The sequence below is a fragment of the Carassius auratus genome, chromosome 31, assembly GCF_003368295.1.
Source record: "Carassius auratus strain Wakin chromosome 31, ASM336829v1, whole genome shotgun sequence".
NCBI lineage: Eukaryota > Metazoa > Chordata > Actinopteri > Cypriniformes > Cyprinidae > Carassius > Carassius auratus.
The window spans coordinates 21,693,300-21,715,083 of NC_039273.1; the positions used below are offsets into that span (position 1 = coordinate 21,693,300).

The 21,784-nt window shown below is 38.2% G+C and overlaps 1 protein-coding gene across 1 annotated transcript; it reads right to left on the reverse strand.

Moving 5' to 3' along the window:
- Nucleotides 1-116: 116 nt before the first annotated feature.
- Nucleotides 117-20,183, reverse strand: LOC113050827 (multidrug resistance-associated protein 1-like). Its single transcript, XM_026214188.1, has 31 exons — nucleotides 19,947-20,183; nucleotides 18,934-19,110; nucleotides 18,416-18,541; nucleotides 16,123-16,260; nucleotides 14,121-14,240; nucleotides 12,909-12,970; nucleotides 12,670-12,801; nucleotides 11,972-12,178; nucleotides 10,926-11,103; nucleotides 10,449-10,610; nucleotides 10,185-10,277; nucleotides 9,109-9,312; nucleotides 8,818-8,964; nucleotides 8,035-8,122; nucleotides 6,968-7,037; nucleotides 6,738-6,864; nucleotides 6,295-6,471; nucleotides 5,985-6,152; nucleotides 5,704-5,896; nucleotides 5,531-5,612; nucleotides 4,903-5,011; nucleotides 4,602-4,809; nucleotides 4,207-4,517; nucleotides 3,885-4,084; nucleotides 3,470-3,596; nucleotides 3,124-3,225; nucleotides 2,818-2,964; nucleotides 2,192-2,350; nucleotides 1,915-2,081; nucleotides 1,569-1,763; nucleotides 117-923 (listed from the first exon to the last, which is right to left on the reverse strand). The coding sequence occupies exons 1-31, from the start codon at nucleotides 19,986-19,988 to the stop codon at nucleotides 815-817; spliced, it is 4,527 nt and encodes a 1,508-aa protein (XP_026069973.1). The 5' UTR covers nucleotides 19,989-20,183; the 3' UTR covers nucleotides 117-814.
- Nucleotides 20,184-21,784: the final 1,601 nt, after the last annotated feature.

The window sequence follows — 21,784 nt, forward strand, 5'->3', positions numbered from 1 at the left end:
AGAATGAAATCATGTAATAGCTCTTCTTGTGTGCAGGTTGCATGCTCTGTCGCCCAGCCATTATTGTCCATTTTATTTGTTTACTTCGGCACAAACAAACAAACACCACAACCTATTTGGGCGACCAAACTGTTTTTCTCCAAAAACCCTCTCGTAAAAACTTCATTGTCTGAAAGGGAGTCTGGAATTTTTCTGGGTATTTCAGGTCAAGTATTTCTGGCAATATGTTTGTAAACATATTTATCCTCTTTCTTTTACGTGAGTCTTCACATAACTGATTGTCTATAAAGAGAACTAAGAATCCACTAGAGCTTATAGAGTTGTCTTCAATGATTTGTTAGTAACCTGTACAACTTTAGCATGCAGCTGCTCTCACATTCATGTTCTTTCCCCATGGATGCTACGGCACAGGCAGAACAGACTTTTTCTACACTAATTTGTGTGTGTGTGTGTGTTTAATTAGTTGCTGTATTTACAGGTTTCCATAAGCTACACCTTTCTGTTCTGTAACCCTACAAGTAGCATTGGTCTCTATCTTCTGGCAGAATGCAAAGCTTTTCTCATTCTTCTTAAGAGATGCATAGAGTTACTATGCCAGTGGAAATGGCTGTATACCTGAGTAAACACATCTTCAAATTTATCCATTTTCATTTGTGGGGAATAGTGTAATTCAAGTTTCTGGTCTTTTTCCCTTGTGAAGCCCCAGCTGCGTTATTGGGATGTCTCTGTGCTCTGCACTGAGAAATGGAAAGTCTGTAGATTCTTTGCTTTTGCCACAAGGAGGCGCAAGAAGACAGTCAATCTGTAATGTGTCTTACAAGAGCCCAGCTTCCCGGCACATGTAGTAAAACTGGCCTCTTTTTGCAATGAGATTACTTGGAGAATCCATCTCGACGATATGCCCTTTATCCATGACAATTACCCTGAGAAAACAAAAAAATAATATAAGGTAACGTTTAAAACATTTATGTGTAACATGCAACCACAATCTGAATAGGTTCTCAAAAATATGTATAAAAGTGCTACATTTATCCGTTTGGTCACGTTAGTATTAAAAAACCATGAAATTACAGATAATTCAGTCATTTGTACAACAATAATATACATCAGATAACCGCGTTATTACAGTACATTATAATTATGTCACACAAATGAACACGTGGTGGAAGACAACATTTAAACATCCAAATGATGATGATAAGGTAAATCTTTTATTTTATTTATTTTTGTTATAGCGGCAGCAAACGGAAATGAAAGATTTATTGAATTTAAGAATTTTTGTTTCCAAAACACGTCTTCACGACTGATCTCTATTATAAATCATTATTATTATTTTCAGATGATTCATTTGCACGGATTAATTGTTCACACCCAGATTTGCAATGTGCGCTAGTAGAGTTAATAGTCAATTTTGATTTAATGCAGTGCAAAATTTGTCAGTAGCTAGTGTAGCGATGTATGAATCACGGTAAATATAAATACCACTCCAACAAGCAGAATTTTTATTTAAGAATGCAGTAGAATAAGGTTTGGGAACCACTGTTCAGTGGCTTTGTATCATGACATACTTTGTGTAATCCATAATGGTGTTGAGGCGGTGTGCGATGGTAAGAACGGCACAATCCTCAAACTGGCTGCGGATGGTAGACTGGATCAGGGTGTCTGTCTCCAGATCCAGTGCAGCTGTTGCCTCATCCAGTACCAAAATTTTTGTCTTTCGGAGAAGAGCTCTTGCTAGACATACCAGCTGCCTCTGACCAAGACTGCAGGAGGAACACCATTCGTCATTGTTAATCCAAAGTCTCTACTGATTAAAAGGTCATAGGTGCAATTGGGGAACTTGAAATAAAAATACTTGAAACCACTTTTTAGTTATTTAAAATCATGAAATAAAGCACGTTTGGATGCACATACCTGAGATTTTCTCCTCCTTCGGAGCACTCATGATTGAGTTTATCTGGAAGATCAGACACAAAGTTTTTAAGGTGAGCAAGTTCCAGGGCATTCCACACCTCCTCATCTGAATAGGCATCGAAGGGGTCAAGGTTCATACGGAGAGATCCAGAGAACAGCACAGGGTCCTGGAAGGATATTAAAATTGCAAAACAGACTGGTGAGGAGTTCATAAAAATTTGCAGTGTGAAGAGGAAATGATTTTTGGTTCCAGATGGAGTATCTCAGCTGCACACACTTGTGGAATGATGGTGATGCGGGATCTTAGATCATGAAGCCCGATCTCTGCAATGTTGATTCCATCGATGTAGATCTGTCCTTTTGATGCTTCCAAGATCCGGAAAATTCCAAGAGCCAAAGATGATTTTCCTGCACCAGTTCTTCCGACAATACCAATCTGAAAGAATAAGGAGCCAAAGAATAAGACTGCAGGAACTTTTTTAACATTGACTTCCAGACAAAGAAATTATGGAACTATTATCAGGAACATTTTGCATTACTATAATCCAACCATATGTTTGTCATGTACAATTAACGTACAGTAATTAACTTTCACCATATATCCTAGTTAGAACATTACAGTTGCTATATATATATATATATATATATATATATAAGTTGGGGGAAGACATGATAGGTAAAAATTGATAGCCTGAATGCACTGTAAGTCGCTTTGGATAAAAGTGTCTGCTAAATGTGTAAATTTAATTTAAAATTGAAAATAAATATCTTAGTGAGTAAATTATGCCATTTTTGAGTGAGCTACTCCCTCAAGGTCTACAAAATTATAACCTTAATAATAATAAAATAATATTTTAGAATAGTAAATGCTGATGTAGAATATTTCAAAGTCTTCACTTGTACCTTCTCCCGCTCTTTGATGTGAACAGAGATGCCCTTCAGGGCCAACTCTAGGCCTTTACGATACTGAAGGCCATAATCTTGAAATTCAATGGTCCCTTTTTGAGGCCAAGATGGTGGTAAAGAACTTCCCTCTATGCTCCAAGCTGCCTGTAAATAATGATTTGGATATTAAAAATGCTTGCTATTACTGGCCAAAAAAGAAAAAATTATTTACATCTGGAAATAAAGGCTGATCAAATTAACTATAAAAATATATGTATATATTTAATAGATTGAATTGTAATTATGCTGTATAGCCAAACTCACCTCTTTTGGTGTGTCTGCGTACTCTTTCACTCTCTCAACTGACACAATGTTGTTCTCTACATCTGTCCATGACCTTACAATCCAGCTCAGGAAACCGGTAACCTGAGAGACAGCAAACACATTTAAGCATTAAAACAGTGACCATGGATGGGATCTGATTTGTCTGATCTAACGTAGACAAACTACAAATAATGGATTTTCTATTCTATGTGAAAGAGTTAAAAGCTTTTTTGGTTTAAGGGTGAACATTGCAAGAGATAGCCTGCCACATGAAATATCTCCGGTAGCTCTCATAATATTTGAATTAGTAATGTCGGATTCTAGAGTCAATTGAAATGATTCACACCTGAAGTGAATGAGACACGGCTAGACCGACCATCCCAGGGCTCAGGGTTCCTTTTGCCATCACAGAGAGAATAGAAGCAGCAAGGACAATTCCATTACCCAGGAACTCCAAATTCACACCCAGCCACCTGCACAAGACGACATCCCAGAATGAAGTTTATATCAAATGTCAAACAATCAATATATGTGTTACAGGAGCCCCCCCCCCCCCCCGCGCAGTATCACAGAAATGTCCCATAAAAGGAGGCATTGACACGGAGTGTGCAGAATTGCATCAGAACTGTTTTTTAAATGGCTGTCCCGTTCTATTGCACCCACTAGTTGTTTCTGAATACAAGAACACTTCTAGTTTGTGATATTTTCCTGAATGTAGATGTTATTGTGATTGTGAAACTGAATTTTGAGGAGAGCCTCACCTTGTGGCTACAAACCGGGGAAAGTAAGCAGTTTGGTTATGATCCACCTTGTGATTGGCACCCATGATGAAGCGTGACTGCTCATTGAATGCCCGGATGACACTGGCACCCTGCACGGTCTCGTTTAAGTGTGTGTAGATGGGAGAGCGACTCACTGACTCCAACCGCCGCAGCTGGCAGGATGTGGCCACATAGAAACTCTTTAAGGTTACAAAGAGTGAGAGAGAGATTATAGTCAAAACCTAAGCAAGTGAATGATTTTGATCATTATTGCTGGTTAGCATTCTTTCCTTAACCCCCTTAAATGCAGATTTAGGTGCACCTGTATGAAACCATAGAGGAATGCCATAGGAAGAATGATAACGGCAGCGAAAGGAGTGGCCATCAACACGATGATACAGACTTCCATGAGTTTGAAGAAGTAACCTAGCATCATTTTCAGCCCATCAGGGATCATATTGTCTATGGCATCTATCTCTTTAGCAAAACGATTGAGGAGGTTTCCACTGGGAGTGGACTCAAAGAACGACATAGGGGAGCGAAGCACGTTGTTCAGAAGGTCCAAGTGAAGATGGCGGGAGGCGATGATGCACCCTAATGAGATGGCCAATGTGGTCCCAAATATGGCAATTCCTAAAACACAAGAAATTCAAATTAGTTTAGTTTCCTTGAATCATAACTTGAGCTGTTGGTGTGAAACACTACGACTCTGCTGACCTTGTGCGAAGCCGAGAGCTCCATAGACTCCCAGTTTCAAATCGGTGTTTAATTGAGTGCCGTTGATGACAGGCTGATCAGCCCACAAGCTTAACCAGTAATTATAAGACAGGGATGCTGCTTGTTGGAAGGCGTACAGGAATACAATGGAAACTATTAAAGGCAAACCAATGGTGCGGAAGTATTCAATGTACATCTCAAGTTTGACCTGTTGGGACAGAAGGAAAACTGAGATCATAAGCCAAACATCTATGGTTAGTAGAAAGACAATGTCATCAAGTTTTAAGATAAATGATCTTACTCTGCCTATCCGTGCTTTATCAACCGTAGTTAGTTTGCCCAGGTCTTCTGGGATGTGGTCCTCATCAGAATTGGCCAGTACCTCAACTGTAATACTGTTTGTGTCACCACTGTAAGAGATTTGAAGTTGTTTTGAAGTTGTTTTGCTTCTCATATTTAGTGAAGAACTTGTGCACAAAAATGGAATGGTTAAAAGTGGTGGTGGTTGCTTATTAGTGGCTAAATGGGACTAGTGAGTTTGTAGATTGACAACTCATCTACTCACTAGTCTGCTTTTATAGCTTCATAGGTTTTATTATCATGCCATTGCTAAATTCCAACTCGATTTTTTTAATGAACTGATTTTAAATAAAAATTGAAAGAGTTGTTGTAAGCTTTGTAGTGGTAAAGTTACAGTCATGTGAGCATTACTTCTGCTGATTGTATTTAGGTTTCAGTTTCATAAATGTTTTGTTATCAAAACACATTACACTTTTTGGTTGGCTTACGAAAATAGGGTTCATTGCAACACTATTAGTCACCCAGCTCTAACTGCAGTCATTCTGCACCACAATAACAGTGTTCCTGTTTTCTGTGCCATTTAAAAACATATCCAGAAGGATTTAATAAATGTCTTTAAAATCCCATACCCAATAAGCTGCTCTTGGGACAGGTCCCTGGAAAATGGCATGCATTCAGTAACACTCAATCTTACTGACAGTCTTCTTGAACCTGCAAGTGTATGGATAAAACATAAATTGATCAATAAATGTTTTCACATTAAAGCAACAATTGGATTTGACACACACCACAGTAATATTACCTCTCTGGGAGGCCTCTGAAAGGCATTCTTTCCTTTCAGAGCTTGCAAAGGTGTGGATGAAATCGGCAAAAGCACCATTGCGGCTGAGAAGTTCTTGATAGGAGCCTCGCTCACTGATCTCCCCATCCACCAGAACCAGAATCAAATCCGCCTGAGGCAGGAAGCTCATTCCATGGGTCACTAAAACCCTTGTCTTAAAAAAAAAAAAGAATGTTGAATGTTAGATGTTGGAAAGAAAATTACCCCCAACTCTTTAGGGTAAACACTACAGTAATAGTCACCTTGTCTCTCAGTATACCCTTGGGTCCAATGACTTTGTTGAAGATGTGTTGACCAACATGTGCATCCACAGCAGACAGGGGGTCATCAAGCAGGTACACATCAGCTTTCCTGTAAACAGCACGTGCCAGGCTCACCCTCTGTTTCTGTCCTCCAGACAAATTTAAACCCTGGCAAAAGACAATGCAGAAACTATTTATATCTAGCTGTATATCAAGATTTATATACAGATCTCACGGATGCCTATTAATCCTATTGAATCAATCTAAATCATGGAACTTTAGCTCATACCAGCTCATACCAGGGTCTCACCTTCTCTCCAATCTCAGTGGAATCTCCTGCAGGCAGATTGTCCAGATCTGGCAGCAGGGCACAGGCTTCCAGCACCCGCTGATACCAGCTTTCCTTTTTTTCCCGTCCAAACAGAATGTTGTCCTGCAGACTGGCATTTTGGATCCAAGCTTGCTGGGGAACGTAGGCAATTGAGCCCTATATTGACCGGAGCAAAGAAATGCTAAGAAGACTATTTTGCAGTTTGAAATTTGATTAGTGTCCTTGAAAGTATTTCCAGATTTTAATTTGGTTTTCACTGTGGTGTCAGACCATTGTACCTCATGTATTTTTATAATTGCAATATATGATTCTACTTTGAAAGGCAGGACTGTCATTGTGGTCACTTTGTGTATAATCATGACATGCCATTCAAAATTATATTTCATGAAGTATATACAATAAGAGTTAATGGTGATTAGTACCTTGACTGAGACGACCCCACTTTTTTTTTCAGTCTCTCCAAGCACAGCAGAAAGCAATGAGGATTTCCCACTGCCAACATGGCCGACAACCGCAACCAGTGAACCACAGGGAACTCTTACACTGATCCTGCTCCAAAACACAGAGTAAGTGAGGGGGAAGTTGCTTAAACTCGGACACGTGCCTGATTGTGTATTCAGGAGCCTTGTGGAAACCTTCTGGATAATAATACCTTTTTAGACATGGGGGGCCATCCTTAGACCAGCTGAAGGTTCCATTCTCAAACACTACACCATCCACATCTGACAAGTAAAGAGGGACAATGAAAGAGTAAAAGTAAATCATGTAACATCATGCCTTAATCACTTACCATAACATGCAATTTATAAAGGCAGACTATCTACACAAATGCAAATTGTTCTGGAGAAAAGTGTAGTTGAAATGAAATAGATTGAGAAACTAGATTTCTACTGCAGCTTGTGAAATTATAGACACACTTTAATTAAACACTTTAATAGTCTTTATCTTCACTTTAACAGTTTTCACAAGCTATCCTGAACAACTTTGATGAATGCCGCCCACCCTCATCCCCCAAGCAAATGTCTTAGCATAATGACCGCTAAATGACCGCGTATGTTTGAGCATTGTTCATGGCAACATACTGGCGGTATACTTGTATATATAATTTTATTTTTGATAGCAACATTATTTTTATGTTTCAAAAAAGAACTTGAAATACAGCAAGATATGCTGCATTGTAGAAAATAAAATACAAAATATATTTTTTTAAATTATATAAAATTTTAAATAATATGTTGACTAACAAGTCCATCATAAATGTCATTTTGATAGCAGAGTAAATAATAATATATAATTTAGTACTGTAATATTGTGGTTGTGTTCATTTAGTCACAAGGCTAATTGTTTTTTTAATGGACTGTTGTTTAAAGTTCTATGCTGATCTACAAGTAGAAATAAAATAAATAAATACAAACATAATATACAAATAAATCTATATTTTATGTAGTAGGCTACACTGCATTCACATGCAAGTGATCCAGTGAGATTTCAGAGATAATTACTTATACCAGTGAAAGGAAAAGAGACATCGCTGCAATCTAACTGTGAAATTTAGAGGCTATTATCAAATTTTTTTATTCTTGCTCTCACTCATATTTTTACAGACAGAGGGAAGTGAGGGGCAGAAGGAAAGTCGCACAGGCTACAGACAACATTCATTCTGTTTTTAGCCTTACTAAACTATTGCACAATAACGTTTTTCCACAAGTGATCTCTCACCAGATTTAAAGAATTCCCTTGTCACATTGTCTGGTTTGAGTTCATCTTGACAAAGAAATTTCCCCAATCGCTTTAAAGAGACAAGAGCCTGCAACACAAGAATAATTTGTACATTTCATTAATATATCAGTAAGAACTAACTGAATACAGACACCATCATTATAGAGCAGAACATATGGTATTTTATGGTGCAGGTATATGGTACATACTGTACGTACGGTGTCCTAATATTATGTTGATGTCCCCTAAAACAGGTTTAAATGCATCTAAAGTCAGACAACATTGTAATTTTCTCAGAATATACATTTATTATTAGAATAATTTTTCAATGATTTCAAAACTATTCCTTTCAAAGCTGTTCTGAGCTTAAGGTCTGTAAACCTCTCCCTTCAGTAAGCCTACGCTGCTCTGATTGGTCAGCTGACCAAGTCTGTTGTGACTGGTTTTTCCATATTTGGAAACAAAACAGCCATTAGCATAGTCATTTTATTGCAATCATTATAATTATTGATGACCGTTTAATGAATCCCACATTGAACTTGCTAAGATTAGAGAAGCAGTACATGCTTAATCTGTTCCCTTGTGATGTATATAGGTAACAGGCAGAAGACTTCGAAAATATGAATACTCGTTAAAGTGGTTCAGAGTAGACTCTTTCCTTTGAGAGAGAATATTTTCATTTATCATGCACTTTTTTGATTTACAACTTTTTTCGAAAACGCATATGAACTGCTCTTTAAATAATCAGGGCAGAATGTAATTTTAGCGTTAATGCAGTCTCACCTGCATGGTTGTGCTCATGGCAAAAGGAAGTTGGCTCAAGGGAGTTTTCAGTATGTTGATGAGAGCCATCGATACAAAGATTTTCTGAGCATCCAGAACATTCTTATCATCAATGAGCACATAGACACCAAACATGGCAAAAGCAATCTGGCAAAGAATGGAAATTGCAGTTGAAAAGACATTGCAATGACTTTTTTACAATCATTACTTATGTATAATGTAAACTTAGGTTTAGTTCTTTCCCCAAAGTGTGGCCTAAAGCATTACTCAATAATCATGTTTTTATCTTACCAGGAAGGATGAGGAGTTGAAGGAGGCAAGAGACACAGAGTATAAGATCTGTGATTTCTTCAGGGTTTTTAGCTCCTTCTCTCTGTATCCCAGGACCTGCTCCAGAAAAGCTTTTTCCCAAGCATAGAACTTCAAGATTTTGATTCCATTCAGAATCTCATTCATTAACTTGACCCGTCCATCCATGTACTTCATTTGTACCTCCTGTGGAATGACCAGAAAACAGGATACTGTCATTAAACATCACAAGTTTTGTCAGAAAACCACTAAATAAATATCTGAAGTCTGGCTACCCAGCTAACAAAAACCTGCATAGCTGGTTACCAGCATTTGTTTTGTTTTGAATACTGGTCTTCTGATGTTCATACAAAGCCTTTTTGACTAACTGAACTAGAATGGACAACCACCACTACCATTAACCAGCTTGACCAGCTATGATTCGCTGATGAACAAAATGGTTACACTGGTCCACTAATTAGACTTGCATCACATCAATTAGGGCTGGTCTTTTCAGCAGGATGATCTCACACCAGAATGACTGATACTGAAAGGCAGTAAATTCCTGACTGCGCTGAGAGACTGACTCAATTTAGTGGCATGCCAAATGTCGGTTGTTTTCTGAAAATAAAATTTACGCTTTATTGCAGTTTGCAAGCATTGTGGTTACTTTGCTCCGAAGGAAGCTTGGGGAACTTCAAAGGAGGAAAGAGAAGCTTGAATCCAACCCATGCACCTATGCTCTAAACCAGATGTGGACCCTTCACGCTGACTCTCTTTAGCACTCATTCATAGCTCTCCTCTATGGTCTCATGTCTCAGACAGAATGATAGTGGGTAAGATAAACAAGGAACACATTTTCATCTCCTTTAATGAGAATCTCATTCAGATATAATTCAGATTTCATATATAAATCTACTTGCCTCCAAGAACTAATGTACTGTACATGGCACTGCCATCACTTCCAGTGCAACATATTTAGATTTTTTTTTTTGAGGTATATGAAACTTGCAAAATTTCCAGGCTTCAAAGAGCAGTTAAGTGACAACACATGGTCCTGAGTTACAACATTAAAGTACCTGGAGTTTGCTTCTCTGCCTTGCAATAAATCCATTCAGAGGGAAAATGAAGATCACAGTGGCAATGCCTGCTAGAGCAGATGGTCCTAAATGCTGAAATAAGTTAAACAAGACATGTCTCATTTATTTCTCTTGGAAAGAGAAAACAGCTATTCAACCAATACCACTAAATGCTTAGAAAACAAATTTAGATTTTCTTGTATTCCTAGAATACAGACAGTTTACTGGAGTAGAATGAAAATAATCAACCATATGCACCCTCACCTGCCAAAGAAAGAAGAGACAGAGCGTGACCTCAATGGGTGCCAACCACACCGCATTGAAATACACCACAAAGTCCATCAGCTTCTGGGTATCAGCAGAGACCAGATTGACAATCTCCCCCACGGTGCATGTTCTACGTGCTGCGCTGTTAACAACAAGAGACTGAGGAAAACAAGATGCAAACACAAGAGAAAAGGAGTGATTAAAATAAATAGGACTGACTCATTTTCATAAGTGCAGTTGAATTGACTTTAATTGGTCATGCCCTACGGGAAGCTGAATTGTAATGACAGGAATTTCGCTGAACAAACTAATTCAACCCAACACTGCATTATCAGGACTTTCAGTAGTTCAACCACAAGATGAGTCTACGAAATGACATGGCATGGTCCATAACATTTGGACCCTTTACTTAAAAATCAAGAACCAATCACAAAATCATATGTTCTAGGCCTTTGTGCTGGTTAGATTGCCCACCTTTCTGTAGACCAGACCCATGACAGCTGTTTTAACCCTCATGCCGACAGTAAAGCAGGTGTACGTGTACTGGTGGTTGAAGACTGACTGAAGGCAGGACAGGAGGAACATAAGAGAGGCGTAGAAAAAGCCCTTCCACATCGGAGCCTCCTCGTCCTTCATAAAGCCTAACAACAGACTTAAAGAAAAAGAGAACGAAATGGGTTTGAATGAATGCACTATAAAGTACAAAGAAATTAGCTGATTTCTGATATAGCTAAGCATTTGGCTAGATTCCTCTGCAGCAGACCACATCCACCCATTATGGTTAGGCTCAAGGTTTACAGTAGCCCTTAAACCCACAGCTTTCTTTGAAAATGTTTTGAAAATGAAGAATGGTAGATTTGTTGAACCTAACAAGAGGTAGCATGTTCAACTGGAAAAATGTTTTCTGAATGCTAACCAAATGCTACAAAATCCACATTGGTTACCTTAAATGTTTCCACAGTTCCCATCAAAGTCCACCTTTTTTTTTTTTACAATAAATGTACTTGCTACAGTTTGGATCTCCCAGCTACAGCTTGCAGGGAGCTGACTGAACCTGACTGAACCCTTAGCTGGCTGCTTGCCTATAGTAACCCAACAGTGTTCCTCTACCCTCCTTGAAGCTAACACGTCTACGGTGGACAGAATGCTGTGGTCATCTCTCACTCTCTCAAGCTTTCAGACTTGAAGCCATAATTGCTTCTCTGTGGGCATAAATAGCATGATCTCTGTCTGGATGGCATGGCGTTTCTGACTCAAGCACCTGCCGCACACCACCACTTCCTGTTTTCATCCCAAAATATTGTGAACCGTAAGATGTCTCTTCTAAAAATATTTTGATAACCTAGCAAGCTGTCTATAAAAGCACAGTGGGGCCATCTGTGTTTATCTGAAGGCAGGATTTCTCATAAACACAGCCCAAATCCTAACTGATCCTAGATTTACCAAAAACCCAAAGTTTATTAAATTAAAACTAAGGACTGGGCCAAGATGACTCATTAAATCTGCTTTGACTTTCTCACCTTAGAACCTGTGGAACTGAAAACATGAAGGCATCGTGGACCATGAGGCACAGCGTCCCGTTTAGGAAGTAGGGTCCGAAGCTACGCGCAAGTGTCCGTAAGAGACATAATCCCAAACTCTGCTCTTTCTGAATCTTCCTCAGAAATTGGGCCTGCTCTGGTAGGCGAGATTCCAAGGCAATATTGGTGCTTAGGTGGTTCTCCTGCCTGTAGATGGAGAAAGAGCAAATGGACATGTGCATAAGAAATTGGTGCTAAAGCTTAAATGCATTTGTTAAGCTTTTTAATCCCTCTTTGTAAGTAATTTTGTAACTTTGTAATTGAAAACAGAATGACATTAAAACATCCTGTGCCACAGTGCAAGTTTGCACAAATTGTAAAATGCATGGGACCTCTGACATGTGAGGCCTTAAAAGAGGATTTCAGATGACTTGAAAACACTGTATGTTCAAAACAGGAAAGTTTTAACAAGCCAACCAAATGACACAATCCTGCTGTCTTGGCCATGTACGCAGTAGTGCTGCTTTTGACTCATTTTAGGTCTGTCTCTTTTGTGGGCATCTTTCAGATGGAAATGTGATTGCACTGATTAAAGCAACATGAGGATCCACAGCAACATCAAGAAACAATATAAATGTACATGTGCTTCAGAATGTCACGTGTGGGAAAAACTTGTCTGTTATTTCGGTAGAACTTACTGCTGTAACTTGGTGCGCTCTGCTGTCCATTCTTCTTCCAGGTCTGATATTATCCTCTCAGATGTATCCTCTTCCCTCAGACTCCATAAATCTTCTGCTTGCAGAGGAGAACGGTATCCCTTAAAAACTAACCTGGAAGCACACACAACACAAACTAAATGTATTACATTTACTGGACCAACAAGTATTTAAAAGAGTTAGAAATTAGAAATGCTATTCAATATCATTTAATTCCCTACCCGCTGAACCACCAGAAGAGGATCTTGGACAGGAATGATGCATCTTGAACAGGACACGAATTCTGGGAAAAGAAGAAAAACAAGTTGGCTACAAATATACTAAATGTCCAAAAAGAACACAATGTGAATATGTGTTTAAATACATATGAAATACCAATGGGTCTCTTTTGGCTATAATTCACTGACTTAAATATATTTGCCTACTTTATTGCCCTGGTAGCATTAACATTAAATATATTGTCCAATACTGATGCCTAGCAGTGTCTTCATTGGAATAACCAAATCAACCTTGTTAATTAAAATATGATAAAGGTACAATTATATCATTCACTGTAACAAGGATTGTTGGAAATGGTTGTAATATTATACACAATAATAACAGGGTGTCAAACTGTCAAGAGTCAGTTTTAGAAATAAGATTTTCACAGTTTTGCTTTCTTGGATGGAGAAAGCAGTGGTTAGAAATCATATTTGGCAACAGTGAACTCAGAGTAAACAGAGAAACTGTGTGAAAGTGACTGTGAGTAAGAGTGGTAGAGGTCTATCTTTGTGTGTATGTGGCACAGTAACACACTTCCACCCACTGCTGACCTCAGTGCTGCCCCCTGGCCTGTACAGCCATCCACCCAAACACTCACTCTCTCTCCCGCCTTCTCACCGGAGGTCTCACTCTTCAGGATGCTGTGAATAACCCTACACAGGAAGTGACTGGGCCAGGAGGGGATCAAGGGGTGTGGCACTGACATCACAACACACTAATTCCTCTCTGAGTTTGTTTCCTTATTTTTCTCTGGAGGAGAACAGTCAGATGGACCACTTTCTCACAAGATGTCTGGAGATTACGTTCTGTGCTGCTCTGCTCTGTGTGTAACTTGCATACATAATAACCAAACAGTGGGCAGAATGAGTCAAGAATTTTAATAATAATAATAATAATAATAAAGGATATATCATTATCTGCGAAGGATGACCACAGAGTGTACATGTAGATTAGTCAAACTGACTGCTGAAAAACATCTTTTTTTTTTTATCCAATAGCTAATATCTAAGTGCTACATACTTGCGGGAGACAAAAGTTGCTACCACCATTACCATAATTCACTTCAAAATGGAGGAGTTGTGTTCTATATTAAATAAAAACAATAGTAAACAACAGCAGTTCTCCACAGTGATGGATTATTTTAGCGAATGAATAGTTTGCTCCGTTTGTACCTTGAGGGCGGCTTTGCCTGAGGGAGCCTGGTCTGCAAAACAGCTGAGGAAGAGTTGCGCCAATTGCAGGGCGAAGTACGAGAAAAAGGCCAAATACCGCACAATATCTGGAGAAAGACCCTGAAAAGAAGAGACATCCGAATCAACAATTACACAGAGATGACAGAAGAAGAGAGCGCAGGCAGACTTTCCATCGTAAACGAGTACCACAACCAGGCATTTCTCATAATGCTACTGTGATGTTATTCCAGTCCTGATCCCAGTAGATCGGCAGACTTTCCAACATGTTGTTTACATGCTGAACATTCTGTTCGTATGGAACACTCTGGAACACACCTTGTTGGTGATTATCCATCCTAAGACCACATCTCCTATTGAACTTTGAAGGGCTTGTTTACTGAGGACTATTCAAAATGTCGATCGAACTGTCATGCGAGAACTCTCAGACTTCATAGAAGAGGTAATTGGTGGAGAAAGCAAGAGACATGTTGTTTACATGTCAATGACGTCATTTACCAAACTAAGGATTAATGTAAAAAAATATGATCTGTTGTTTATTCTGTAAGAAATCGTGCAGTGCCCCTTCTTTGCATGTCAGAAGACATGGGTGTGCACGAGCATTAACAACACAGTAAAGCTTATTTTGAACAGTTAAGGCAAATCATGGTGAAAACCAAACTCTTTAATGGCCTGCTTTATATAAATGAATTACGTATGAAAAGAGCCATAAAAGGCCTCAAGTCACGCTACAATCTGGAAACTCATAGATTGCTGCTGTTCAAACCTCCGGGCTCCAGCCATCATTTGCTGGTGATGAGCCAAAAGTAGCTATATTTACAAACGCTTCACGTGTGCTGCTCATCCCTTATGAAACAAAAATATATTGCAGTATATTGGAAAATATCATGTAATATATTAGGCATATATTCTTATATATATATTTATTTTTTCCAATATATTGCAATATATTGAAAGCGGCAATCATTTGTATATTTCGCAATATATTATATAATATATGTATCATCAATATATTATTAAATGTATTCAAATATATAAAATATTAGAAAATAAAAAGGGAAAATAATATATTACAATATATCACAATATATTTTAAGAAATATATTGGTAAATATATTTTCCTTTCGTAAGGGATATGCTGCTCATGCATTTCTATACATTTAGTAGATTCTAAGTTTTCTTTCCGGCGTCCTGGGTATAGCATCCTGGCTTCACTATAGGATCGCAAGCCATGTTGAGACAAATCTGTAGTAAACATCCGTTTGGCTGTGGAGACCCTTGCTAAGATAGAGGCTTTATTCTTAACCACACCACAAAATAAAAAACAAGGCCAGAGTGGTTTCAGTGGTCACAATGTAGGTCAGCCAAAATGTCTTCCCACTCTTATTCAAGCATGCCAGAGAAATATGCCTATCTGTCTTTGTTTTTGACCCATTTTTGCATGACATAGGTCAGAACTGCCTAGTCTCATTTCTTAAACTGGTAAACCTGTTTTCTTGTTAGCTGTGATTTTAATTATTTGGTTAAATAAAATAATTAGCTTAAACCAAATGAGTTGTTCAACTTATTTACATAGAGTGAAGTTGATCAAAAAATAATTTAACACTTTCTGACTTATGTTACAAACTAACACCTACTTGGACTTCACCTGAACTTGTGATATGAATGTGACAAACCAAATCCAAACCTGGAAAAAAACAACAGTGCTAAAAGTAGAAACTGCTGGAATGCTGAGCTGCTGTGAGTTTGCGAGAGTGTGCTGCGATGTATTTGCTTGTGCATGTGTGGATATGTATCTACTCTATGACCATGTATGCATCTGTGTTTGTCTGTATGTTTGAGCATGAGGATGTTTTCATGTGTGCACCTGTATTTTGTTATATACATCCAAATGTGGAGAAGGGTTAGTCCAGGGTTTTGTGAATGTACCATGAAACTGATATTTCCCAGATTTGGGGTCTGTGTCGATTGTCATTCCTCTCACCTGATCCACAGCCAGCTGGACCTTTGCCTGAAGTGGAATGAGGGAACAAACCACGGCCAACAGCCAGAAGAAGAACAGGAAAACAGAGGAACGGCATCCCCGCACTCTCTCCCAATAAATCACGCACACGGCTAACACCTGTCAAACACACAGCTGTAAATAACATCGTTCTGCTATCTGCTAATATTACAGTATGTCCAAAAAAAGGGATTAATAACTTAAAAATAAGCTTAAATATAGAATGCCCTCTTCCTGGTGAATATCTACTGAATAATGAAAGTGTAAAAACTGGTTCTGTTTGAGTGGTCAGTAGTGTGAGTTTGAGTTTGGGGTGGGACTGTCCGTTTGGCCGACCAACGAGTAACTGGGAAACTTTATTACGTCATACTTTTTGAAATGACACATTTCACCTTTACTCTACTGTGTACTCTACTGTTTTTTTTTTTCACACTGTGATAGACCTGAATAGATTTAATCACATTTAATAGATTTAAATTACAGCTATTGACCTTTGTAGAACGAAGAACAGCAAGCAAAATTTAATCCTGTCAAATGAACACCCAACCAAGAAAAAAGCTATGAAAAATCATAGTATACATGCAGGTTGCATACAGGTTAATTTAGTCAGTAAACAGCATTTGCAACAAAGTATACGGATAAAACAAAGCATCTGATAACTGAATTTTAGTGGATACTATGCTTTCTTAATGACCTGAAGACTAATGCATCATTAAATTTGTTTAGTTTTCGTTTCAGCAACTTTTTTCGAGGTTATATTGGGGTTCCCCTGTTTACCACCACAGCTGCCTCCTCTAATAAAACAGCACATGTTAAGTGTGGCCTCTGCTGATCCCACATTTCTCTTAATAACTGTGATTTTTCTTCATCCAAAACTATTTGAAATTCTATATTTGTCAAAACCAGGATGTCAGCCAGTGGCTCTTGCTGATCCCAAGCTTAATGTGATGTTCATTTGTTGCTGTATCTCCTAGGTAGCGCAAAACATAATTTGATTACGTAAAAAGCAGCCTCCTGGTGCGGTACAGATGAAGGATCAGGACTGGACCCAAAGACGCCTACACAAAACCAAACCAAAGCCATATAACCTCAGATAAATGAGGTGAAAACTTTAAAAGGAACTCTTAATCACATCCTAACAGAACACGCCTGAAGTGGTTTTTGCGCTACCTGGAAACAGAACATATAAACCTCATGGTAACATCTGCATTGTTGATGTTGTGTTTAGACTTTCGTCTTACAGGAATAAGCCATTACTTCTCCTCTGGACAGTGGGAGGAAGCTAAAGCTTGTAATTATACTGGAGAGTTAAGAGTGATAGAAGACAGAGACAGATCTGCTTCCTACAGCTTAAAACCAGCAGCAGCTTATGGTGGGGCAAAAAAAAAAAAAACTAAAAGTAGCCAAGCATTACATCAGAGACATAATGCATTACAGCTATATTCAGCTCCACACAAAGACATAAACCAAAAATTCAAGAATGGGGGGGGGGTGCAAACATAAAAATTTAAGAATGTGTAGTGGTTACAGCCATATCTCCATATCCCTTTCACAGGTTTGGGAATGTCAAATTAAAGTAAAATTAATGATCAAATGATGAAGAGTATTATAAATAGCCATTTCAGTTGTTTAATCTAGTGGACTAATGGCATACAGTCCCAGGAAAGAAACATTATCTAACCTAAAAGATTATACAAATTTGGACGAGTTTGGTCTTCTTTTACTTAATCAAGTGCTACAACAAACCAGATAGCGTATGTAAATAAAGACCAATTTACTCTTAGAAAATCTCCCCTCTAGGTTCAGTAGAATTGTGGTGGTTGTTGCTTTCTAAACTGTTCATTACATAATCCCAGATATTACGCAAATATACCCACAGGTGGTAAAGGATGTTCGGTAAGGCAACAAAGCAATATTGCCATAATTCAATGGTAAATGAAAAGTATTAAGTCACTTTCAAACCAAGTAGTTGACCACCTTCAACTCACTGCCAAATCTGTATGGGTAAATCTTTCACCCTCATGCGAAATTCCTGATCATGTAGATTTATATTCAGATACAAATGAATGGATTTTTCCTGCACCAATTTGCTGAACAGTGGTAAATGCAGTTACACCTTAAGCCTGGGCACCAATCTTTTCCTTACGTTCATTCAATGTAAACAACAGATTGGAGCTCATTTTCCATTAATAAGCAGTTCTATACAACTTTTTTCATGCTGGCTTTTGCTTGTGTACATATTTCTTATAAGTATGAAACCTGGGGGTTACATTACCACAGTGAGACTACGTATGATGGGACTGAGCAAAAAGACAAGGTGTTGCTGGATTTCCTGTCTTCGTTCCAACAGGATGTAGAAGAATTCCACGAAACCAAAGGACGCCAAGAAGAACCCCAACAACTGCAAAAGAGCAAAGAGGAATACAATTCATAACAGGGTGAGAACTGAGTCACTCTCCCAGGAGCTCCGGTGGCCAAGAGGTGCGATTTACATTATGATAGGAATCTGTGTGACAAACGGAGGAACAACTGTATTTCAAACAAAACAATTTTAGAGCGGATGAGTGGAAAGTGACATCACAGCTCACTGGAGTGCTAACTGCACTCACACCACAGAGATTACACACATCACTCTTTTACTGTCTTCCTTGGTTACTAAAGCGTGAACTCAACCCCTCGGTTTACCAGGCCATCCTGTTCACTTTTGTTTTAGGACTCTGGTTTCAGTTTGAGATACTTTTGAGACCCGGACAGGCTTGTGTAACTTTAACAGGTCTTAGCAGTCTTTCTCACCAGTTTGGCACTGTAGAGTGAAGAGAGGGGCAGCCGAGCTCTGCCATGGCAGTACAGATGAAGGCAGTAGAACGGAGAGAGAACCCACAGGTAGATGCACGGAGCCCACACCAAGACTGTGTTCTGGAAGCAGTTGCTTAGTTCAGGGTTATGCGTGTACCATGTCTGGTTCCAGTCCTAGAGATGAAGGAGAGGGTGTGCTTAACTTTTCATCGAGTTATATTATAATTGACAGTCTTCATTCTTTCATTGGGTCAACATTTTCTTGATCCAAACCCTATCCACAGAAACCAGATATGACCTGAATGTTCCAGAACATCTAAAATGAGGTTATAATTTTGAACATCTCAGGCTTTGTTTACCATGTTAGTCAATTTTTGCTAGTTATTGTTTATCTTGGCCAAGCTCATCACTGACATTTTAAGGTCTATATTACTGGGTGAAAAGAAGCAAGTGAGTTTCAATTAAGTTTTGAGATCAGACTAAATCAGTATAACTGTAGGAACGGATCTTAATAAGTTTGTGAAATCAGTGTATTAAATTGCCATCTCCTAGCTAATAAAAATATTAAATGTCATGTAAAGTAAATCACATTCTAAACTTTGACCACAGTGCATCTTCTTAACATTAAACAATACATATTCCAAATCTAACTGAAATGTCATACAATGCAAGTACAGCAAAAAAACACACACAGTCTGGTTCTCAGGTTCTTGACATTATATAATGTTTCCAAAAAAAACATTTTTTATAAAAAGTAATAACTTCTTACATGTGTAAATGTGACATATACAATATAAACAGAATGCTATATATATATATATATATATATATATATATATATATATATATATATATATATATATATATATATATATATATATATATGACTAAATGTAATATAGCTAATTTCAAACGGCACTTAGAGGCTTTATATATATATATATATATATTTTTTTTTTTTTTACTTGAAAAATATTAAAGATTTCAGGTCACATAAGATGTTTGCTCACCCACAGAGGGTCAAGTCCACTTAGACTGCACAAGGTATCCATTCACTCTTCTGGTCCTGAAGCTGTATCTATCCCTGCTGTGTATCCTGGTTCTTTAGACTGTTCTGTTACTCTGTGCAAACTCTCCCTTTGTCCTGGGATCTCCTACACACTCTCTTTCACTCTCGTCACTCCTTATTTGTGAGAGTGTCTGCTTTTTGACCACCAGTCACAACAGCAGTCTAGGTAGGTGGTTATATTAACTCTCTCCTCCCAGCAGTATTCCTTAAACTCTCTGTCTCTCCCTTCTTCTCTATTTACCTTATTCTTTCCCTGACTCCCACGTACTTTAGGTTCTTTATCAAAACAGTACTGTGGTTTTTGCAAAGTTCTCTGACACCACCTGAAAAAAATTCTCTTCACACAGTCCTCTCCTCCTTTGCCTCCTATAAAATATTTTAACTCTCATTTTCACCCAGTCCCCTCCACCTCAGTCCAAATGCAGAAAGTGCTGCTAGTAGCACTTCAGTGCTTTTTTGTTGACTTTTTAGTAAGATCACACAGAACCATGCACCACATTCCCCACCTTGTGCTATATATGCATTTTATGTCCAAAGGGACTTACTGCACACTACACTTCCTGCATACACTCAGACCAAACTGAAATTCAGTCTTGCATAATGTAACATTTATTATCTATCGTGGGACAATCATTTGGTTAACATTCCATAATAGTGGTTCTCAACTAGTGAAACCAAAACTGGGTTGCAATCTGTTCTGGACATTTGGGCAAAAATTCTAAATGTAAAAATTCAAATAAATAAATAAATGAAAATTACCACAAAAAAATTAGCAACACTTTGTAGAAGCTAGCCAGCATGAAAACTATGAAAAAAAACTACAGAAGGTTAAAAAAAGAATGAAACCACACTAAATTAAATACTATTGCGAAGTTATTTTAAATACATTTATATTAACTTTTGTACTCATTGTCCAATACAAAAACTGTGTCCTGATGCAAAACCAGACTATATTATACTGCACGTCCTGATTTTGCCAAGTCCGATGTGTTCCTAGGTCAACATATTTTGTTGACCCTGGAACAACATTTTACTCCAAAAATATATTCTTAACCATATCCCTACACCTAAACCTAACCTTAACCATGAGTAATCCCTAAAATCAGAGGAAATGATAGATGAATGACACTGATGTACAAGCACCAAACACTGATTTTAAGCATAAACTTCACAAAATCTATAAACGGGTTCTTCAAATCTGATTGGTTAATCACAATGTTGTTCCAGGGTCAACAACGATGTTGTCCCAGGAACATGTCTCACTTGGTAAAATCAGGTTAGGCATATTATACTAGACTATACTAGTATATACGCGCCTCAGTTAAGGGTGCGGATTGGTCTCATTCACTAATAATCCCGAAGAGTTTGCGTATGTATGTGAGAAGTAAAAAGTTCTCACTTAAATTTCCTCCATATTCACAACAGGTCCTCAAGCATTTCAATAATTCCTTTTTTTACTGATGAAGTGCCCGCATCTAGTAATTTCCAGAACACGCTATGTATATACCCATATAAGGGCTTTCCGTACAACCTTACCCCTCTCTCTCTCTCTCTCTCTCTCTCTCTCTCTCTCTCTCTCTCTCTCTCTCTCTCTCGCCCACAGTCTTGTCTGAGCGCATGTGCAGTCGCAGAGGACTACGCGCCTTCGTGATTCGCCCGCTATGAATAGGCAGTATTTCATCATGCCAATTGTATTGTATTTTAATTGCTACTTAAAAATAAACAGTACTTTTAAGAGTCTTATTTATTCAATGTCTATCAGTATAAAATGTCATAAAA